General features: G+C 43.9%; 1 protein-coding gene across 2 annotated transcripts in view; it reads left to right on the top strand.

The window, feature by feature from the left end:
• The first annotated feature begins 2,155 nt into the window (after positions 1–2,155).
• Positions 2,156–19,534, top strand: part of DOCK1 (dedicator of cytokinesis 1) — a 545,238-nt gene continuing 527,859 nt past the window's right edge. For both annotated transcript variants that reach the window (XM_019555687.1, XM_019555686.1), the window contains exon 1: positions 2,156–2,280. In XM_019555687.1, coding sequence (XP_019411232.1) covers positions 2,235–2,280 — 46 coding nt within the window. In that variant the 5' untranslated portion in view covers positions 2,156–2,234. The remainder of the gene's footprint in view (positions 2,281–19,534) is intronic.

Here is a 19,534-nt window from a genome sequence, read left to right as displayed (position 1 = left end):
CGTCCACCGTTGCAACCTGTCAAGGTCAGCTTGTAGCCTATTGCACCCTTCTAGTGCACCCACATCCCCCCACATCTTAGTGTCATTGCTGGATTTTTCAGGATCCTATTATTTTCTGACTTCAGGTTGCACCAAAATAGAGAAATCTGTTGGAGGAAAAAAGAGGCGGCCTTAACATATAACACATGCTGGAAACTGATTTTGTTGCAAAAAGTGGATCTACATCTTACTGTTTGATCCTGTCAAATCTTGGACCTGACCCCCCAAAATACAAAGTCTAAATCAGCGGATCTCAACCTTTTTAGACTCAAGGCACCCTTTGGAAAATGCCAGCTCTGAGTTTGTACTGTTTTTTCTTTTTTTATACTACAGAAAAATAGTGGTGCAGTTCCTCTGTTGCAAAGAACTCAGCAAGACCGCAACTATAGATTTCTGTTTGAAATCTCTAGGTTTATCTTGTGAATCCTTTTCGTGTGCTTAGAGGTACTAAAATTGAGTGGCACCCTTGAAAAGATCTTAATGCACCCGAGTGTTGTGGCATCCTGGATGAGTACTGCTAGTCTATACACAGCTGAAGTCCCATTGCCCCTACCACAACAAAACATTCTAGCACGTGACCAAAGCCAAAATGAAGACCTGGCAAAAAGACCCTGACCAAAGCATTTGATTTTTTCTTCATAGAATAGAAAAATCCTTCACTCAAAGCCCATAGCAGTAGAAGGGAACAAATGTAACTGCTTCTTCATTGGCCTACATTTTGAAATCCTGAAGGGCAACTGCACCTAAGCATGCTCTTTCTTTCACTAGAGTGTCTGAAACACCCACGTGCCAGGATATTTCAGTCTGGAAGGATGTGGGCAGGGATGGACTGGGGGGAGAGGGAGGCAGTGATGCAGTTTCAACTGCACTTTGATTCCTGCTCCACCCATACTTTGAAACCAACTGCCTGGGAGGGGTGGCAGCATGTTTATTCAGGCAGTGCTGAGAGAGTCAATTGACTTCACTGCTCATCATTTCCCCAATTCCTACTCATCTCCCTCTACTTCTTAGGCGTTATAGGCCATGTGTAGAGGAAACAAGAGGCATGTGCGCATGACAGTTTAAAGCGGTCTAAATGCTTTTGCACCACTTTAAAGGTGTCGGTGTTTGCATGCCATGGTGGTGCATTGCACATTAATTCCAGCCGCTGTAGGAAATCTGGCAGTGTACTGCACCTTAAATGACTTGGGGCACAAGCTGTTCCCTACAGCTATGGAGCAAAGCGCAGGGCTCTGTGCAGCTCTGTAGGAAGCCTTGCTGGCAGCAGCCCGGGAAAGCAGCTCCACCCAAGAAAAACAGCAATCCTGATCTTCCTTTTTCCCTGCTCTGGAGCCTACCTGAGTGTGTGGGGGCCCGGTGCTTCCCTCGAGGCCTGCGGTGCCCCTGCGACCACCGGAGCCAGCTGGTGCTGCCTCTTGGGGTGTGGCTGGTGGATGGAGGGAAGCACCAGGCCCCCCCCACAGCCCTGGGACCAGCTGCCAGCTTGTCCTGCCCTCCACCGGAGAGGCAGGTAAGCCAGTGGGGTGTGTACACGACACCAAGGTTTAATCCCCCCTAAATTTGAAGCACTGTTTTTTAAAACCCACAGTCTTCGACGTTCCCCTCCTCAAACGATCCTTTCGTCCGCAACGGCGCCGTCCGTTCGCCGTCCCCAGCGACGTCTCCCAGCCCCGCGGGCTGGGGGTTTTCACTCCAGCCGAAAACCTTAACTACGCCGGGGGCAAAACGGCCGCCAGGGCGGCGCGGTGGCTCAGGCGGGTTAGATTCAGCTTTTATAAAAAGTTGAATAAAAGCTGTCGATGGGACTCCTGCGGCTGTGGGGGTTTAAGGGCACCCATATGGCTGGGCTCCTGTCTGGTGTTTCTTAACTTTCCGCGGGCTCTCGTAACACCTCGTGCGCTCGTTGGGCTCCTGCCATCCCTGGTGTCGGCCCTGGAGCGACGCGCGGCTCCTTTCCCCGTGAGGAGAGCCTCCGCCCAACCCTCACGGGGCAGGGCCCAGGCCGGGCCGCATTTCGGGGTGTCGAGCCAGCGGCCGCGAACCCGCCCACACGTGTCCCGGCTGAGGGCCGGGCCGGGCCGGGCCTGCGGCTCCTGGCTCCGCCCGCACCACATGACCTTCCGCTGCAAACTTTTCCCGTCCCGCGGCTGGAAAATGGCGGCTTAGGAGCGGGCTTTCCGCAGCATCCCGGCACCATGTCCCGCTGGGTGCCTACCAAGCGGGAGGAGAAGTACGGCGTGGGTGAGCACGGCCCTCGCCCCGCCACAACCCCACTTCGCCCAACTTCGCGCGGGACGCCCCGGCCCCGGTTCCCTCAGCGCGGCCCCGCCGGGCAGCGCCTGCCTCTGCTCCGGGACCCTCGGCCGCCTCCCCAGGGGCCCCGAGACGGCGGGGAAGCGCCTTGGACATCCCCGCCGTCCCCTCCCGGGCTGCCGGGGGCAGGGGGCTGGCTCCCCCCGGGTCCTGCTCCTGGATCCTCTGACGCCAGCTTTCCAGCAGCGACTTTCCAGCTGCCCGGCTTTCTTTGTAGCGGGATAGTCACTTCTATTGTGCGGGAATTATTTTCGCAGGTGTGGCCGGGGTTTATTGCGCCTGTTTGCCAGTTCGTTACCTGTTGGTTTGCACGTGGGGTTGGTCCTGTACGTATCATGCGGTTCGCCAGCCAGGGGGTGACATGTATGTTAAGGGCGGTCGTCGTAGAGGATATGCCGGTTTTCTGCCGCTCTGATACCAAACCGGACGCCTGTATGTCTTCTGTTTTTCGCTTGAAGAGAAAACTGGGCACTTTTACGTCCTCTACTTTTATTTTTATTTTTTTAAGCAAAGGCGTCAGGTTTCGTATGAATTGAGGACAGAGGACAACTGGATGGTTCTCTATGATGGCTGTCCTAGGCGTGTCATGAAGCAGGGGCCTTGGGTTGCCTTGTATTTATGCAGCCTAGCTGCAGCGGGTGACAACTGTTGAACCAGGATTGTCATTGCCTCCAGATTTGACGTGCAGTTTGGAAGAGGTAGAGCATCTTTTACAATCCGGGCTGGCAAGGCTGAAAAAACCCCTCCAGGCTGGCAAGGTCTTTTTGGTGGATGGGAAGGAGTGTACTATTTTAACTGAGCAAAAAAAAAAATGCGTCTGGGTTATGCAGTTTAGTTCAGGTTTGTTTTAATTCACCCTTGAGTTGAATAAACGCTTTGTTTCTAAATGTCCAGAGCTGAACCCAAACATTTCAGAGAGTATTTACTTCATTCGGTCCCTCGTCCCTGGGAAGCAGGGGAACCATTAATGCACGTTCGATGTGCGAATTGTAATAGCTTGCCTTGTACCGCGTTTTGTGAATGGTTTGACAACAGTGATGTCTATTTTATGACTCTGTAGTAAGGGAAAAAAGCATGGAAGTGGAAGAGGGAAAGGGTTTTTCATGCTGCTGGGATCACTCTTAAACATAGGTGGCACTTTCTTCTAGTACACTACCATTTGGGAAACCACTTCTGTTTCCACATCTGTCTCTCTAAAATAATAGGGAGGAATTATAGGCTGTGTTTAGTCTCCATCCCCAACTGTTTATTTTTACATTAGTGTCTTGGGGAAATGTTTAGCTAGAAAGAAACATCCTGCATCTCAAGATAGGAAATGCTTTTAATGGAAGTAGTCCTGTGCGTAGGAGAGTGGACTACATCTTACTGGTACTGTGAGCACTTTTCACAAGAGGAAGTGTAAAACCTGATGTTCTGTTTGGAACTGTGAACTTAAGCATTTTTTTTTTCTTTTGGGAAAGTTTATTGATGCTATTAGACATTGTTTTGAAATGTGAAAATTCATTTTTTATCTAATCTGGTTCATTGCCTAAGTCTTTTATTGCATTTATATTTGTAAAAATATTACACGGAAGAGTGAAGGAATTTCTGGGTCTGGTCAGAATAGGAAACTTCAGGCGTTTCTTTTGTGTTCAGTGTACGCATCCCTAGAAAGCTAATGCCTGACTTTTAATGTTTTCTTTTCTGCCCTGGCTTCATAGCAAACCCTTACAAGGCAGATAGCAAATGGAATAATGTTTTATGTGTACTAAGTATAACTTGAATTTAAGGCTCTTTTACAAACGTAAAGGAGGAAATTTAGGTGTTAAAACTAGCGAAGGGTCTGTTAACTTTTTCAGATGCCTCTAAAGATTTCAGATCATATGTAAGGTGACACCTGAATCTTTTCTAATATTTTTAAGCATAATAGGATGCATTCAGTATGTTTATAACAGTGGTGTATACCACTTCATAGAAATGCCTTATTTATATTCAAGTGTGGATTTTATATAAAGTCTCAGAAGTACAGCAGTGTGAAATACTGTTTTTCTTCTCCAATATTGCCCAGATCTAAGTGGGGACTTAATGGTAAAGCAAGAATGGTTCACTCCATTGCTTTAATCCTGTTGGATGGAAGTTCTGTAGCAAAGAAGATCTGTGTAAGTTCTGGTTGGTATAACTGAAAAGATTTAACATAATCAGTTAATGTGGAAAGAGGGGTAGCCGGGCAGAAGCCAAGGTAGAGGTGCACCTTATATGTATCTCTGATTTAGTTGATACACAAGATGCATCTCTACCCTGCCTTCTAGTTAATGTGGAGATATTAATGATCTCCCAGGATGATTTGAGTTTGAACTGCAAGCTGCATATCTTGATTGAAAGGATACTAGGAACTAGGACTGTTTCCAGGAGTTGCAGAATAGGTTGAGGGATCCAGAAAGACCAAAGTAATGTCTCGAGAGGTTAAGGAATATAGAGATATAAATAAAATATTTAAAGGAAACTTGGATATGCATTTGGGAACATTATCACGTAATGAAATTTAGACTTCGTAGAAAAATTGAAATATTACTTCTGATGTTTTTGAAGGACAGGAATATTTGGTAGCTAGTTGACTTAGTAGGGTGGATTCAGCATTTCAGCTCTTTAAAATAATTCAGATTCTGCTCCAGAATGATGCTTACCTTTATATTTCTTAATTCAAAATATATTTTCCCATTTTCCAGTGATCTTTCTTTTCTTTTCTTTTCTTTTCTTTTTTTTTTTGTATAATAGTTTCATGACCTCTTTCTGATTAGTTGTGAGTGATTATTCCCTAATGAATTTTAAGGGTGTGGAAGTTAAAAACAGACGTGTTGTTGTTATGAGGGAAAATTAGATTTACAGCCAAGGAACATAAGCATTTTCATTTGTCTGCACTGTACTATTAAATCTGTTCTTAGGCAGATTTTAGGAGCAATAACCTTTCTCCCCGCCCCTTCTCCCTCCTTCATTACTGAATTCCCTTCCAGGATAATTAATATTTTTGGTTTGGTTACATGTGTGATGCATGTCTTTGTATATTAAACAAAGGGGCTTCTGTCTCTTGCCAGATTTTGGTGAAAAGTTTTTGGCTACCTGTGGCAACTTAACTTCTGAACTGGGGCTGGGGTGGGGGTGGTAGAGATCTAGCTGTGAGAGAGAACTTTTAATTCGTGGGTGTGAATCATTAAAATGAATGCTTTTCATAAAGGAAGAAAATACCTTTCAAGTTAAATATGCATTTCTTTGTTATGGACATATCAATGTAATATAAATGAACATCTTGAATTCTACCAAAATTATCTGTGAGGAAGGCTAACCAAAGAGTAATAGTGTTCCAACTGAGATTTGTTTGATAAAAGTGCTTCTAATGGCTTAATCCAAGTATATTAATAGTTGTAAAGATTAAATAGATCTTGAAATGTCTTCTTTTCACAGCCTTCCTTTGTTTTGTCTCAAGCTCTTAAACTCTCTTCTTTTTTTCCCTTTCAAATCTTGGTGAAGTATTCTTCCAGTCTAATCAAATGGTGCAGCCTCTGCTATCAAGGATATGGGAGAACCTGATGGTATTATTGTGGAAAGTGATGGATGAAAAGTGGTAGTTGTGAGCCTTTTAATTCAGTTGCCTTGTCCCATCAAAGAGGCAGCAATTTCTTTAAGCAGCCCAACTGCTTGCTATGCCCAGTCTTGGAAAATGTTAGTAATGTAATCAGCTGTGGAACAATATGAGCTGATGGTCTGAGAATAAAACAGGAACATCTATCATTTCATAAGTAGGATTGTTAACCCAAGTGCAATTGAATCTCGGTGACATGCATTAAAATCATGTTTAACCCTCTGTGCTTCATTATATGTGTGGTATCTTTAAGCAGGAATAACCATCAATAGTGGTGGGGATATAACAATCCTTGAATGTATTTGTTGCAGTTGCAGGAGCTCAGGGAAGTATTTTCTCTCTTTTGAGTTGCATGGTCCTGTACGTGACTAATGTTTGTAATATATCAAGTTCCAGACTTACTGGCTGCGATAGATATCTCAATAATTTATTCTCTGTATCTGTGTTGTATAGTGGTACTGGTTAGTGTGATATCATAGCAGTGTTCTCAGTAAAGTGTCATAGACAGTCTATTTCCTCTTTACTAATTTACTCTTGTAATGTGGGATTTACAGAGCGTCATGAATGTCCAGGCCATACACAAACCAAGATTACTGCCTCATGAAAAGCAGGGTGATAAAACTTTAAAAATATTTATCACTGAATGTAGTTGTAAGTATGACTCAGCTTCACTTCCTACAGCGCTCAATAATGGTTCAGCCAGGAATGTGGGGTGGAATATCTTGTTTCTTAACTGAGTAACAGTGTTGTTGGATTAACATACAGAGAACCATTTAAAACACTGGTATTGTCAGTTATTGTACAGTTTCATGAGGCTATCTTTTTCTCATTTCCAGCCCCCTACACCATCTAATATCTTAATTTTAAATATTATCTCTCATCCCAAGCGTTTAATGAAGTTGTTTACATAGAATACCATTGCAATGCTGCAACCTCTGGAGTTGCAGGACCCAGGCAGCCAGGTATGAGTACAAGCAGTTTACATGGCTCAGAGATTTCTTGTCTACCTCTTTTCACTATGATATTATCCTAGGTGATCATGAAACATGTCTACCAACTCCATCATACTCCTGGTTTTAGCTGAGGTGTTGACATTGATCTTTCTCATAAATTCACTAAAAATCTGAGTGAAAAAGAGTTTTTTCAGTTGAATAACATGCCACACGGGGGTGGAGGGAGAAGAGTGGTGTTCACTGGTTCTTAAATATTTAGTTGAATAAATGGTATTAAATGCTGTCTTTTTTGAGTAGTGTGTTTTGCTACTCAGCACCACATACACATCAAGCAGTTTTTAAGAATATGTAAAGAGCTTGATTTCCCTAGCACTATCCATGACAGGAATCTAATTTTTGGCCCTAACAATACAGGGCAATACTGCTACTTGCAGTATAGGACCTATTACTTTCATATTTTGTACTTGTAGGTTTTTCAAGCCATGATTAGGTCTGGTCCTCTCTAGTAAGAGGCACAATCTACCTTTTTATGACAAATGTCTTGATTCAAGAATCACTTCATTCTGCCACTTACTGGTGACATTTTAATAAACTTGCTGACAGAGTTAGTCTTGGCTCAGATCCTACAAGTGAAAAGTTCAGTTTAGCCTCAAGCAGATTTCAGAAATGGGATGTCTTAGCCATAAAATGTGTTAGGGATGCTTTCTGTGTGAGGTATGTGGAAATATGCTAATTATTGATGAATGATGGAGATAATTTTGAATAAGTGGGTGGTATGGGCAGTCTAAGTTTTTTTGTTTTTTTGTTTTTTTTTAATTGCCTCCTGTAGTCATGGAGTGTAGGGTTTGTCAATGGTCGGAGGGCTTTAGGGTTCTTCGAAGTGTAATTGCTTGGCAAAGCAGGTGCTCTAAAAATTCAGAATCGTCTGTTTGCAAGCTCACCTCAGTGATGTCCTCCTCTTGCCTCTTATGTAAGGTTTGGGGCTTTGACTGAAGATAATGCTTACAGGCTGAAGTTATACTCCTGAAGGCTTATGGTGACTCTTCTTTTAAGTCTGAGTGCTTATAGACCTGCTGATCTTACCTACCAGGTCTTAAATAAATTCTAAGTAGTAGGGGTTTGTAACAGATAAGAATGTATCACAGTGAACCAGTCCTCCTAAGAACGCAGAACATACTTCTGTTAATGTGGCATATAATGAAAAGTTGTGACCTGTCCACAAACAAATTGCAGTATGAATGCTTAGATGTCTTATGGCTATACTTCTTGTACTGCTGTTTTTGGATGTGCTAATAAAGTCTGAGGTGAAATAAGGATACCGTGCCATTCTTAATTTGGAGTTTTTTGGATTTAAATGCTTTATTGAAATGGCAGCTGTTCAGTAGGCTTTCTGGTATGTTATCTTCAGCTTCCTGCTTCATATTATTTGCGCTCTGCTAAAGCACCCGTGCATTAGTGCTGTCCACTTGGGACTTTCATGACAATGAGATGCGTATCTTAAGAGCCTCTCCTGGTAAGAACTTTAATAATAATTATACTAAACATGGCTTGTGTTATTAGCTTATACTTATTGCACCTTGGTGTTTTTAAGTTTTCTGGTACATTTACTGAAACTATAGTAGAATAAGATGATACTAATTCAGTTCCAAGGTATGGGGGAGAAGCAGTCATGCCAGGGAATAGGATGTAGATCCAAGCAAACCTGGACAAGCTGGAAAGGTGGACAGAGCAGAACTGGGAGCAGTTCAATAAGGAGAAATGCAGAGTGCTTTATCTGGGGAGAAGTAACCAGCTACATGAATATAGGTTAGGAGGAGATGCCCTGGCCAGCACAATGGCTGAAAGGGATCTTTGGGTTTTGGTTGATCACAGAATGAACATGAGCTGCCAGTGCGACGCTGTAGTCAACAGAGCATACTTGGAGGCATTAATCGATGCATTGTGAGCAGGGCTAAGGAAGTGATACTTCCTCTCTACTTGGCATTGGTGAGTCCCCAACTGGAGTACTGTGTCCAGTTCTGGGCGCTGCACTTCAAAAAAGATGTGGAGAATCTTGAAAGGGTCCAGAGAAGGGCCAGAAGATTGATTAAGGTTCTGGAGGACAAACCTTATGAGGGGAAAGACTAAGGGATCTGGGATTGTTCATCTGGGGAAGAGAAGATTGAGGAGGAATTTGATGGCCATGTGTAAGTATGTAAGGGATGAATATTGGGAGCTGGGAGAAAAACTGTTCACTGGAGTGTCCCAAGGGATGACAAGGTGCAATGGCAATAAACTGTTAGAGGAAGGTTTCAGGTTGAATGCAAGGAAGAACTTCTTTTTGATAAGGGTGACTAGAATCTGGAGTAGACTTCCTAAGGAGGTGGTGCAGTCCCCAACCTTGGAAGTCTTTAAGAGGAGACTGGATAGACACCTTGCTGGGATCATTTGATCTCAGCAGTATTCCTGCCCAGAGCAGTGGGGTTGGAGTCTGATCTTGCAAGGTCCCTTCCAGCCTTTAATTCCTATGATTCTGTGACTGGTAGTTTTATGTAGGACTGCCTAATACACATTTTTTGAAGTGTCAAGATCATTCTATTGGTGATAACCAAATTGTCATGTTTATGAACATATATTCCAGAATTTCTCTGATTGGGACAAGTTACTAAAATAATTGAGCACTATCAAATGCTACTAAAGAGTTGTTTAGCCCCTTTCAAGAGTTGGCCCATAGCTTTAGTACAAACCACACACTTGCTCTTAAATTTATAATAAAAAAGTAGTATGCTTATAATTATGGCTTCATAAAAGACATGGCTGGTATTTTAAATGAAAAAAATCTGGTATTTTCGCAGTTTGGTCTTGGTTGCATTTTCCCCCTCAACGCGAGGATGGGAGGAATTCCTGTTGTAATGCAGTGATATGTCCTGTATGAATCTTAATAGCCGTAGTTTCTGATTCACTGGTGCCTAGGCGTTAATTATGTATGTACACTCCTCTCTTTGGGCCTCTAGCTCCTAATACTCATAGTTCCCTGATTTATCCACTGAAATAAGACAAGATCTGATATGTTTCGAGGAAGCTCTTGAGTATAGGTTTCAAACAGGTCAAATCTGGCCTAAGGAACACCACCATCTGGCCTCCTGATACAGCCCCTGGGTCTGATCAGATCCCCATGAGGCATGGGGCATTCCTGTGGTACAGGCCTGGTCCACAGATCACATCAAGCCCACGGACCCTCTCCTCAAAGCAGCGTATGTGACCTGGCAGTTGCTTCAGCTGGTCTGGGACTAGTGCTGCAGGCAGCACGGGTCCCTAAGTGGCTGGAATGGGAACTGCGTTTGCAGACCACTCAAAGCAGCAGAGGTGCTGGACAGCGCCACATGCAAAGCCTCTTCTGGGATGTGCGCCACACATAAGGACTGCTCTAGATGGTCTGGAACTTGACTGTCTCTGACTCCCACGTTGGAGGCGTATTTTAAAACAGTTCTTGGTGCTGAATTGCTTTGTGCTCATCTTTCAAGGATGCGGTCTATTTTTGTTTTTGGGGTGATAGTGGCATCTAGTTTCTCTGTTATGGGATACCCCCCTTTACAGTTCCCTTATGTGCACTTTACAATACAAACTGTTCCCTCTTAAATTTGATCCCATTCTAGATTGTGTGGCTGCATAAAAGCTTTATGTTAGGATGGAGAAAGATCTTTTTTTTTTTTATTTGGAACATGGTGTTCCTTGTTGTTAGTTTGCCCTTTCTATTACAGACCTAGTGTTGCTTACATGGATGTTATTGAGCTTGTTTCTTTAGTTTCCTGTTGGTTAATTTCAGATTTTATGGGGATCTTTTTCTACCAAGAATTTTCTTACACACAGTACTTATCTGTGCTACAGAAGACTAGCCCAGTGCTTTATTAACATCTGTACTATAAGAACAACAGACACAATTGATCATAATCGAACTCTACTCAACCGCTACTGGCTTCTCCAAACAGCATGGGTAATTCATCTCATTATGTGCATTAATCTAAAGATAAAATCGCACATATTTTCACATTAGTTTGTATAAAGCTTGAAACTAATTTAAATGCAATGATTCAAATTGCGTTGATTTCAAGATCTGTGTGGGGTTTTTTTTTTTTTTTTTTTCCAGTATGAAGCAGTACGCTCCTCTGGCCACCCACAGTTTCCCCAGTTCAGTAGGTCCCTGTCTTTTGTTTAATGCTTCAAAGGGCCTTTTTTTTCCTCCCCAAGGTTGATTGCCAGCTATTACACTGTTAGTATTACAGCTGCATCAAGCCCAGTGTTTGGCATCTGTGTAAGACAGGACTTTCTTTCAGGGCTCTCTCTGTGTGGATTCTTCTTTTCAGGAAGAATTGTTTTGGCCTTTTTATTTCTAGTGTGGAGATTAGTTTTGATTGTGAGGGTCTTTCTGCAGTATGTCGGGGGACAGAGGCAGAAATTCTAGCATTGCTAGTGTTTGATTGGGACCTGGTACTCCAGTCCAAGGGGCCAGCACTGTTGCTTGGCTTTTAGTTTCTCAGGTGTATTATGGCCAGTTTGAAATATGACTTAACTTTGTAAGTTTCTCTCTTACTCCTTTTTCAAACAAGACCATGTGTGGCTATAGAATCTTAGAACAAACCATTTAAAAGGGAAGGAAGGAAATGCCAAGGATGGTACTTTTTTATCCTTTTCTAGATTACTTTGTTTTAATCTATCTCAAATGTTGGAAGGGAGATAAATTTGAATGCCCGATCTTCTGTTTTTCATTACTTTCTGCTCCTCTTAGAGATATGCAAGAGTGTCTTTTTAGTTGCAGCCTTCTCTTGCAGCTCCAAGCAGTTCTCTATTTAAAAAGATATTTGCTTTGAAAATTCTTTCTCCCAAGTACCTTAAGCCCCTGATGTCTTATAATAGATCAGGTGCCACTTGTTCCTTTCTTCTTCCCCTGTTGCATCCTCACTCAGGAAACTCATGGACAGGATCCCCTGTGAAGCCATACTGAAGGGGAGAGGAGTCTAGGAAAGCTAGCTAGATTTTAAAGAAGATGTACTGAGGGTGCAGGAACAAACCATCTCAGTGTGCAAGAAGACCAGCTTGGCTTAGCAAGGAACTCTACTGTTCAGTAAACTAAATCACAAAAAAGAAGCTTATAAGAAGTGGAAACTTAAACAAATAACTAGGGAAGAATATAAGAGCATTGTTCAGGCCTGTAGGGATGAAGTTAGGAAGGCCAAAGCACAACTGGAGTTGCAGCTAGCAAGGGGTGTGAAGGGTAACAAGAAGGGTTTCTACAAGTATGTTAGTAGCAAGAGGAGGATCAGGGAAAGTGCGAATTCCTTACCAAATGGGAGAGGCAACCTTGTGACAGGATGCAGAAAAGGCTGAAGTGCTCAATACCTTTTTTGCCCCAGTCTTCACAGGCAGGGTCAGCTCACAGACTGTTGCACTAGGCAGCGCAGTTTGGGGAGGAGGTGAGCAGCCAGCAGTGGTGAAAGAACAGGTTAGGGACTATTTAGAAAAGCTGGATATATGCAAGTTGTGGGGCCAGATGGGATGTACCCGAGGGTGCTGAGGGAGTTGGCTGATGTGATTGCAGAGCCATTGGCCATCATCTTTGAAAAGTCATGGCTATCAGGAGAGAGTCCTGGGTTACTGGAGAAGGGCAAACATAGTACCCATGTTTAAGAAAGGGAAAAAGGAGGACCTAGGGAAACTGCAGTCCCTGGAAAAATCGTGGAGCAGATCCTCAAGGAATCCATTTTTAAGTACTTGGAGGAGAAGGTGGTTAGGAACAGTCAGCATGGAGTCACCAACGGTAAGTCTGATGCCTGACCAACCTGATTGCCTTCTATAATGAGGTGACTGGCTCTGTAGATGCAGGGAGACCAGTGGATGTGGTGTACCTTGATTTTTAGCAAGGCTTTTGATAACATCTCCCACAAGATTCTCACAGGCAAGCTAAGGAAGCATGGGCTGTATGAATGGACTGTAAGGTGGATATAAAACTGGCTGGAGCATCAGACTTAAAGAGTAGTAATCAATGGCTTGATGTGTAGTTGGCAGCTGGTATCTTGTGGAGTGCCCCAGGGGTTGGTCCTGGGGCTGGTTTTGTTCCATGTCTTCATCAGTGACCTGGAAGATGGCACAGAGTGCGTCCTCAGCAAGTTTGCAGATGACACCAAGGTGGGGGAAATAGTAGATATGTTGGAGGGGAGGGCTGGGATTCAGAGTGACCTAGACATTGGAGGATTGGGCCAAAAGGAATCTCATGAGGTTCAACAAGGACAAGTGCACAGTCCTGCACTTAGGATGGAAAAATCCCATGTACCAGTACAGGCTGGGGGCTGACTGACTGGGCAGCAGCTCTGCAGAAAAGGGCCTGGGGGTTACAGTGGACAATAAGCTGAATATGAGCGAACAGCGTGCCTTTATAGCCAAGAAAGCCAATAGTGTACTGGGCTGCATTGGTATGTGTGTTGCCAGTAGATCAAGGGAAGTGATTCTTCCCTCTGTTCAGCACTGGTGAGGCTACATCTGGAGTACTGTGTTCAGTTTTGGGCCCCCCACTACAGAAAGGATGTGGGAAAATTGGAGAGAGTACAGTGGAGGGTGACAAAAATGGTTTGGTGACGGGGGCATGCATGCCTTCTGAGGAGAGGCTGAGGAAACTGGGCTTATTTAGTCTAGAGAAGAGGAGACTGAGAAGGGACTAATAGCAGCCTTCAACTGCCTGAAGAGGGGTTTGAAAGAAGTTGGACCTAGACTGCTTTCAGTGGTGGCAGATGACGGAACAAGGAGCAACAGTCTCAAGTTGCAGCAAGGGAAGCTTAGGTTAGATAGTAGGAAGAATTTTCTCACTAAGAGGGTAATAAAACACTGGAGCAGGTTATCCAGAGAGGTGATGGAAGCTCCGTCTTGGGATGATCTGGTTGGGGATGGTCCTGCATTGAGCCCTCTGCTAGATGGCCTTCTGAGGTACCTTCCAACCCTGACTTTCTAGGATTCTATGCCAAAGAATCTTATCAGGCTTGGGCTTGGTGGATGCAGGCTGTTACGAGTCCTTTGAGTTTTCTTGCATTTTCTTCCATTATTTGGGGGTGTTGGTTGTAGCTCTGGTCTAAGGACATACCCAAAGAACCTTGTCTGCATAAGGGCGGTTGTACCCAAAAGCTTGCAAAGAAGAATTTTTCCAACTATTTTAATTGGTCTAATAAAAGATATCGTACTTACTCAAAGAACCCTGTCTCTCTTCCATTAGGTCTTCTCAGAATCCATCTGGATACTATCACAATAGAGAGACTACTTAGAAATGCGGATCGTCCCATTCTATACTTGAGAAATCAATTAACTCCTTCAAAAAGGCAGCTATTATGCCTGTAAGAAGGCACAACTGTTTTGTAGCTCTTCTGTTCTGGACCTTTTTGAGATAAAGGAAGAATGACTTAATAGAACTCATCATATCAGACTCTGGAAATTTGTGGTACGTGTGGAATATCCTACCCTGGTTAGGAAAGGGTTCATTAGCAGCAGGGCTGTTCAAAAGCTCTGCCATGTGCAAATAAAAAAAGTTTCTGTTGCTATGATGGGCTCCTCTTTTTTCTTCATCTCTGCTGGACTGTTTCTAACACAGGTAGAGTTTAACCTGAATGAGTAAAACAAAGTCCCTAAACATTTTTTGTAGTTTGAAAAAATCAGAAGCGCCCTAAATTTTCTTTTGCTCCTCTGAGCTGCAGAAGTCCCATCTGTTGTAGACTGATGGACTGCTAGGTATTTGAATGGGAGAAGATTAAATTATTGACTTTACCTTTCTTTTTCCATTCCGTTTGTAAAGTTTACAGCTTTGTAGTGATTATTGTGTGCAGTGTTAACCTAGCGTAGGATTTTCTCGAATGAATTTCATTCTAATTCAATTGTTAGGTGCTTTGATGAGACTTGCAGCTTACTTCATACCTACTTGTTGCTCAAATTAGTGGTTAGTTATGAAGATGGTTTGAATTGATAACGTAATATATTTTAATCTAATTCTACATATGAACATATGTCTCAGTAGTAATGCCAGCACAGACTTTGAGTTTGTTCTACCTTTCAAACTTTCTAAACACTTTTCTTCTCTCTGATCAAAGAAATTGGTACTGCATTACTCAGCATTGTGTGAGATATGGGGTAGACGACCACTTCCAGCTGCAGGCCAGAATGACCTACCCCAAGTTGGAGGTGGACAGGCAGGCGTCAGGGCCATGCTGTTGCCACTGCTCGTCTCCCTGTGGGCTGTAGATTGCCAGCCCTTGTCATAGACAGTAGCACATGGCAGAATTTCAGTAGCAGGATTTATAAACCTTTCTTCTTTAAGGAAATGCATACAAACTTACTGGCTCAGAGATATTAATTGAGCTATTGATTTCACATTCTAACACAAATGTCCTGACTGGAATCCTGATTTATAGTGTCTAACATTGGTGATTTTCCTCAATACTTTGCTTGCTGTGAGAACACATTAAAGTGCTGTCCTCTTACTGGGAAAATGTGAATAGTAGGTCATGTATCACTGCCTACAAATGTTAATTTTTTTCTTTTTTGGTCCTGAATGTATGACCTTTTATTTAGCTGAAATATATAATACTTGTTTAAGTGGTCCAGGTTTCTGTGCATCAAAATCTGCCTTTGTTTACTACCTCATTGGTCTGTGTGTGGGGTGTGAACTTGATGAGAAATGATAAGTAAATATAAAGATAAGTCATTGATTAAAATTACTAGGTAGCTGTGTACTGAGAACTGGCATCTGTGGGAGTGTGCTAGAAGTGTCTCATCTCACTGAGGATTTTTCCCTATTAACAGCTGTTTTCAGAAGTATTGAGAAGTTAGAAATCTCATCCATCCTTTCTCTTCCAGCCCAATAATGAACATTCCTGATGCAAATAAATTGCCTTACCCATTTTCCTTAATCTAAGCCACTCCCATGCTGTCTTATTTCCAGTGGCAATTGGAGACTTCCTTGAAATCATCTGACAGTGTAAGTAATGTAATGTGCACTGTGGTGTTGTAGTTAAACCACACCCAGTTCCATATATGACTTTTAAATGCCATTGTAGCCTGAGAGGGTCTTAAGCTTTCACATAGTTGCCTATAAAGCTTCTCATTCTGAAGGCTCCCATGTAGCATTACAAGCTTTCTAGGCAGGCTTTATTTGCTGCTGTTGTGCAATTCTGTAAAAGTAACACATGGCATCTTTTGCATCTGACAGTTTTACAGCCTAGTTTAGGACCTTGAATCTGCCCAGGATACCTGGGTTAACACTTGTGCTCTTGCAAAACATTTTATAGTTCTTGAAGTAATTGGGACTTCAGACTTGTCCTGCACAAAATCCAGAATTTGGTAGCAGAATACTGTTCCCAGCTAGGTTTCTGATTTGATACTCATTGTATCAGTACTACTTGGCAGAGGTGTCCTGAATTATCATGAATTTAAACAAGCACCCAACCTTGCCAACCTCATCACCAGAAGCAAACTTCCTATGGCCCAAAACGCACCGAATGGATCCAGCCAATGTCAGGACAAGAAATGTAAAACCTGCCAACACATCTCCACAACACTCACAATTACTACATCCCACAACAGAACCATCAGCCTTCCTGGATCTTACACCTGCACCTTCAGAAGTATAATACATCTCATCCGGTGCACAGAATGCCCTGATGGAAAATATGTAGGCAAAACCAAACAACAACTGCACACCAGAATGAATGCACATTGGACATCTATCAAAGACAAGAATACCCAGTTACTGGGAGAGGCAGGGGGAGCAGCACATTTCTCATAAGAAGAAAAAACACTCTCCAATATCTGAGTTCTAATCCTCAAAGGGAATTTACAAAATACTTTCCACAGACAAGCCTATGAACTTCACTTCAGCAATCTACTGGATACAAAAAATCATGGACTAAGTATAGACATTGGATTTATGGCACGTTATAACCCCCCTAACATCTGACTCCCCAGGTAAACCCTTCACTTTTTACCAGGTATTCTCATTTACTCCCTGCCCCCCCCACCCCCACTTCTGTCTATCATCCTTTGGCTACAGCCACTTTCATTTCTCCCTCCCCCCCATACCTGTCTTGTACCTACTGACCACCTCAGTTTACATTTTCACTGACTGGCTTTCTTGTATACCTACTGGCCTCTGGCTGCTTTACGATTCCATCCAGGAAGAGCACAGATCATCTGCATCAGCCTGATGAAGTGTGTTTGTGCCCAAAAGCTTGCTAAGAAGAATTTTTCCAACTATTTGAGTTGATCTAGTAAAAGATACCAGATTTACCCATAGAACCTTGTCTGCCTGAATTACCACATTCATTTATGGTAGGACCAGTGTTCCCTCTAAGCTGCACATGTACGCAGCTGCACACAGTAAAAAAACCATGTGGTGCAACAACGGGGGACCATCGCGCACCTACCTCCTGGGGCTTCCCACAATTGGGCTCAGGCGGCCTCAGGCTTACCTAGCCTCAGACCCCTTCTCGGGTCCTATGCCCCACTGGGGCTTTTTGCCTGCGCCCACACTGGGCTCCTTCCGATGCTGCCCACACTGGGGCCGGGGTCGGGACACTCCCAAAACGCAGTGCCCTCTCCGGTGCCAGGAACCCCCCCCACTACTGGAGAGCTCCCATGAGGCCTCCTCCACCCCTACAGCCTTACCCGGTCCTCCAGTTCTTACAATGACAAAACAGAAAACACAAAGCCCCTTGGCTATAACATAAATCCCAAGCCAACCTGGCTATCCTTTATATGTATCCCTGCTAGGGTTTCCTCCACCCAGTATCCTTATGCCAACACTGCTCAGGCCATCAGCCTTCTCTACCATGCCTGCTCTGCTTGCTCCAGCAGAGCTCCAAGCCTCCTTGGTTGCCAGAAGGGAACTGACCTCTGGCCTCGGCCTCGCTGTTTATATAGGCCAGGCCCTTCCCCCTTCTGGTCAGCTGACCAGACTGGTTGCCCTGGCAACCTGCACCTGTGTTGCTCTGGTGAGCGGCAGCTGAGGCCATATTACTCTTATCAGTAGCAGGCACCCTAGTGCCCTGCTACAGGTACTCTTAGGTGTGTTCTTTGGAGCTCTTCTATTCAAGTAATGGTCTTCCCCTGAACTTGCTTAATTTAGGACTTCTGATACAATTATGATGCACAGTGGCTTGGCTGAAGTTCATATTTTGTAAAATTTAATTCATACATTTATACTGATGTACAATAACAGCTTGGAAGGATAATATAAGGAATGCAGTTTGATAACCAGTAATAATTCTAAGTCAGACTAATATGTCCTATTCAAAAAAACAACATCTATTTATTTGCATGCTACTGCATTTTCATTCACACACGGCAAAACTTATTCGCTGTAGTGTATGTGTTTCTGGATCCTGTTATCCAGTATTAGCTGTGGGCCATTAAATACACATTTCCTAATTGTCAAACTTAAAACACAACTACAAGTGTTTTACAGTATTCATCAATTTTGGCTGCTATGAGATTAAACATTACAATCGATGTTAACCAGGGATCCTGGTTTTCTGTTTCCCATGGAAAAACAAAGAAAACATGGATTTCCCCTTTTTTATCAGAGAAAACACCGATTTTTCTCCTTTTAGCAGAGAAACCCATTAATTCCCTGCTTTTGTAAACAGCTCTGCAGGCTGGTTGAGCTCCAGCCTGCAAGAGCTGTTTGCAAACAGGGCGGGAAACCCCAACCCCTGCTCGGAGGGGGAGGGGAAGGGCAGGGCCTGAGGCGTTCAGTCAGCCACAGCTCTGTTCAGCTCAGCTTTGCTCTTCGCTCCTGAAGCCTGAGGTAAGTGGGGCTTGCAAGAGGCTGGGGGCCCCTCTGGAAGGGCTGGGGGTTGTGGGACATGGCTGGGGGGCTCTGTCAGGGCTGGGGGGGGACAGGAGCTGGCCCCACCCCCACCTGAGCAGGCAGAGCAGTGCAGGAGATGGCTACATGCTGCTTCTGCTGCAGCTGCCTGCTGTTGGGGGCAGGGAGCTGCAGACTTAATACCCTGGCCCTATAGCCCTGGCAGCTGGGGGCCCCCTCCAGCAGTGCCAGGGTGCAGGAGCTGTGGGTGGGGGCAATGAAGGACAACAGCAGGGTTGCGATGGCTTTGGGGGTGAGTGAGGGGCACCAGCAGGGCTGGGCGGGTTGTTGAGGGGCACCAGCAGGGCTAGTGGGGGCTGCAGGGGGCTTTTAATTTTAATGCCAGATTTGGGGGTTTTTTTATCAGGCAATTTGCTGGTTTTTTTATCAGAGCAAACCAGGATCCCTGATGATAACCAACCTATGGCAATAACTTAAAAAGGTGAACTTGACCATATCCATGTATCTCTGAAGATATGTCAGTTTTGTCTGTTTTCTTCCATCTGTAGTAATATTGAATGTTTCTTTAAAGTTCAGTGTCAACCAGTTATTGCAGGTCCAGAATTTCTGTGTGCCTGTTGTTAATATTGAACAGCTTTTCATTAGCAGGAAGATGGTATAGATTTCATAGACATTAGGGCTGGAAGGGACCTCGGGAGATCGAGTCCAGCCCCCTGCCCAAAGGGCAGGAAGTCAGCTGGGGTCCTAGGATCCCAGCAAGATAAGCATCCAATTTAC

The sequence above is a fragment of the Crocodylus porosus genome, unplaced genomic scaffold (genome assembly GCF_001723895.1).
Source record: "Crocodylus porosus isolate Cpor-Errol unplaced genomic scaffold, CroPor_comp1, whole genome shotgun sequence".
In the NCBI taxonomy this organism is placed as follows: Eukaryota; Metazoa; Chordata; order Crocodylia; family Crocodylidae; genus Crocodylus; species Crocodylus porosus.
The sequence above is the reverse complement of the archived record's forward strand: the minus strand, read 5'-3'. Positions and strand labels throughout refer to the sequence as shown.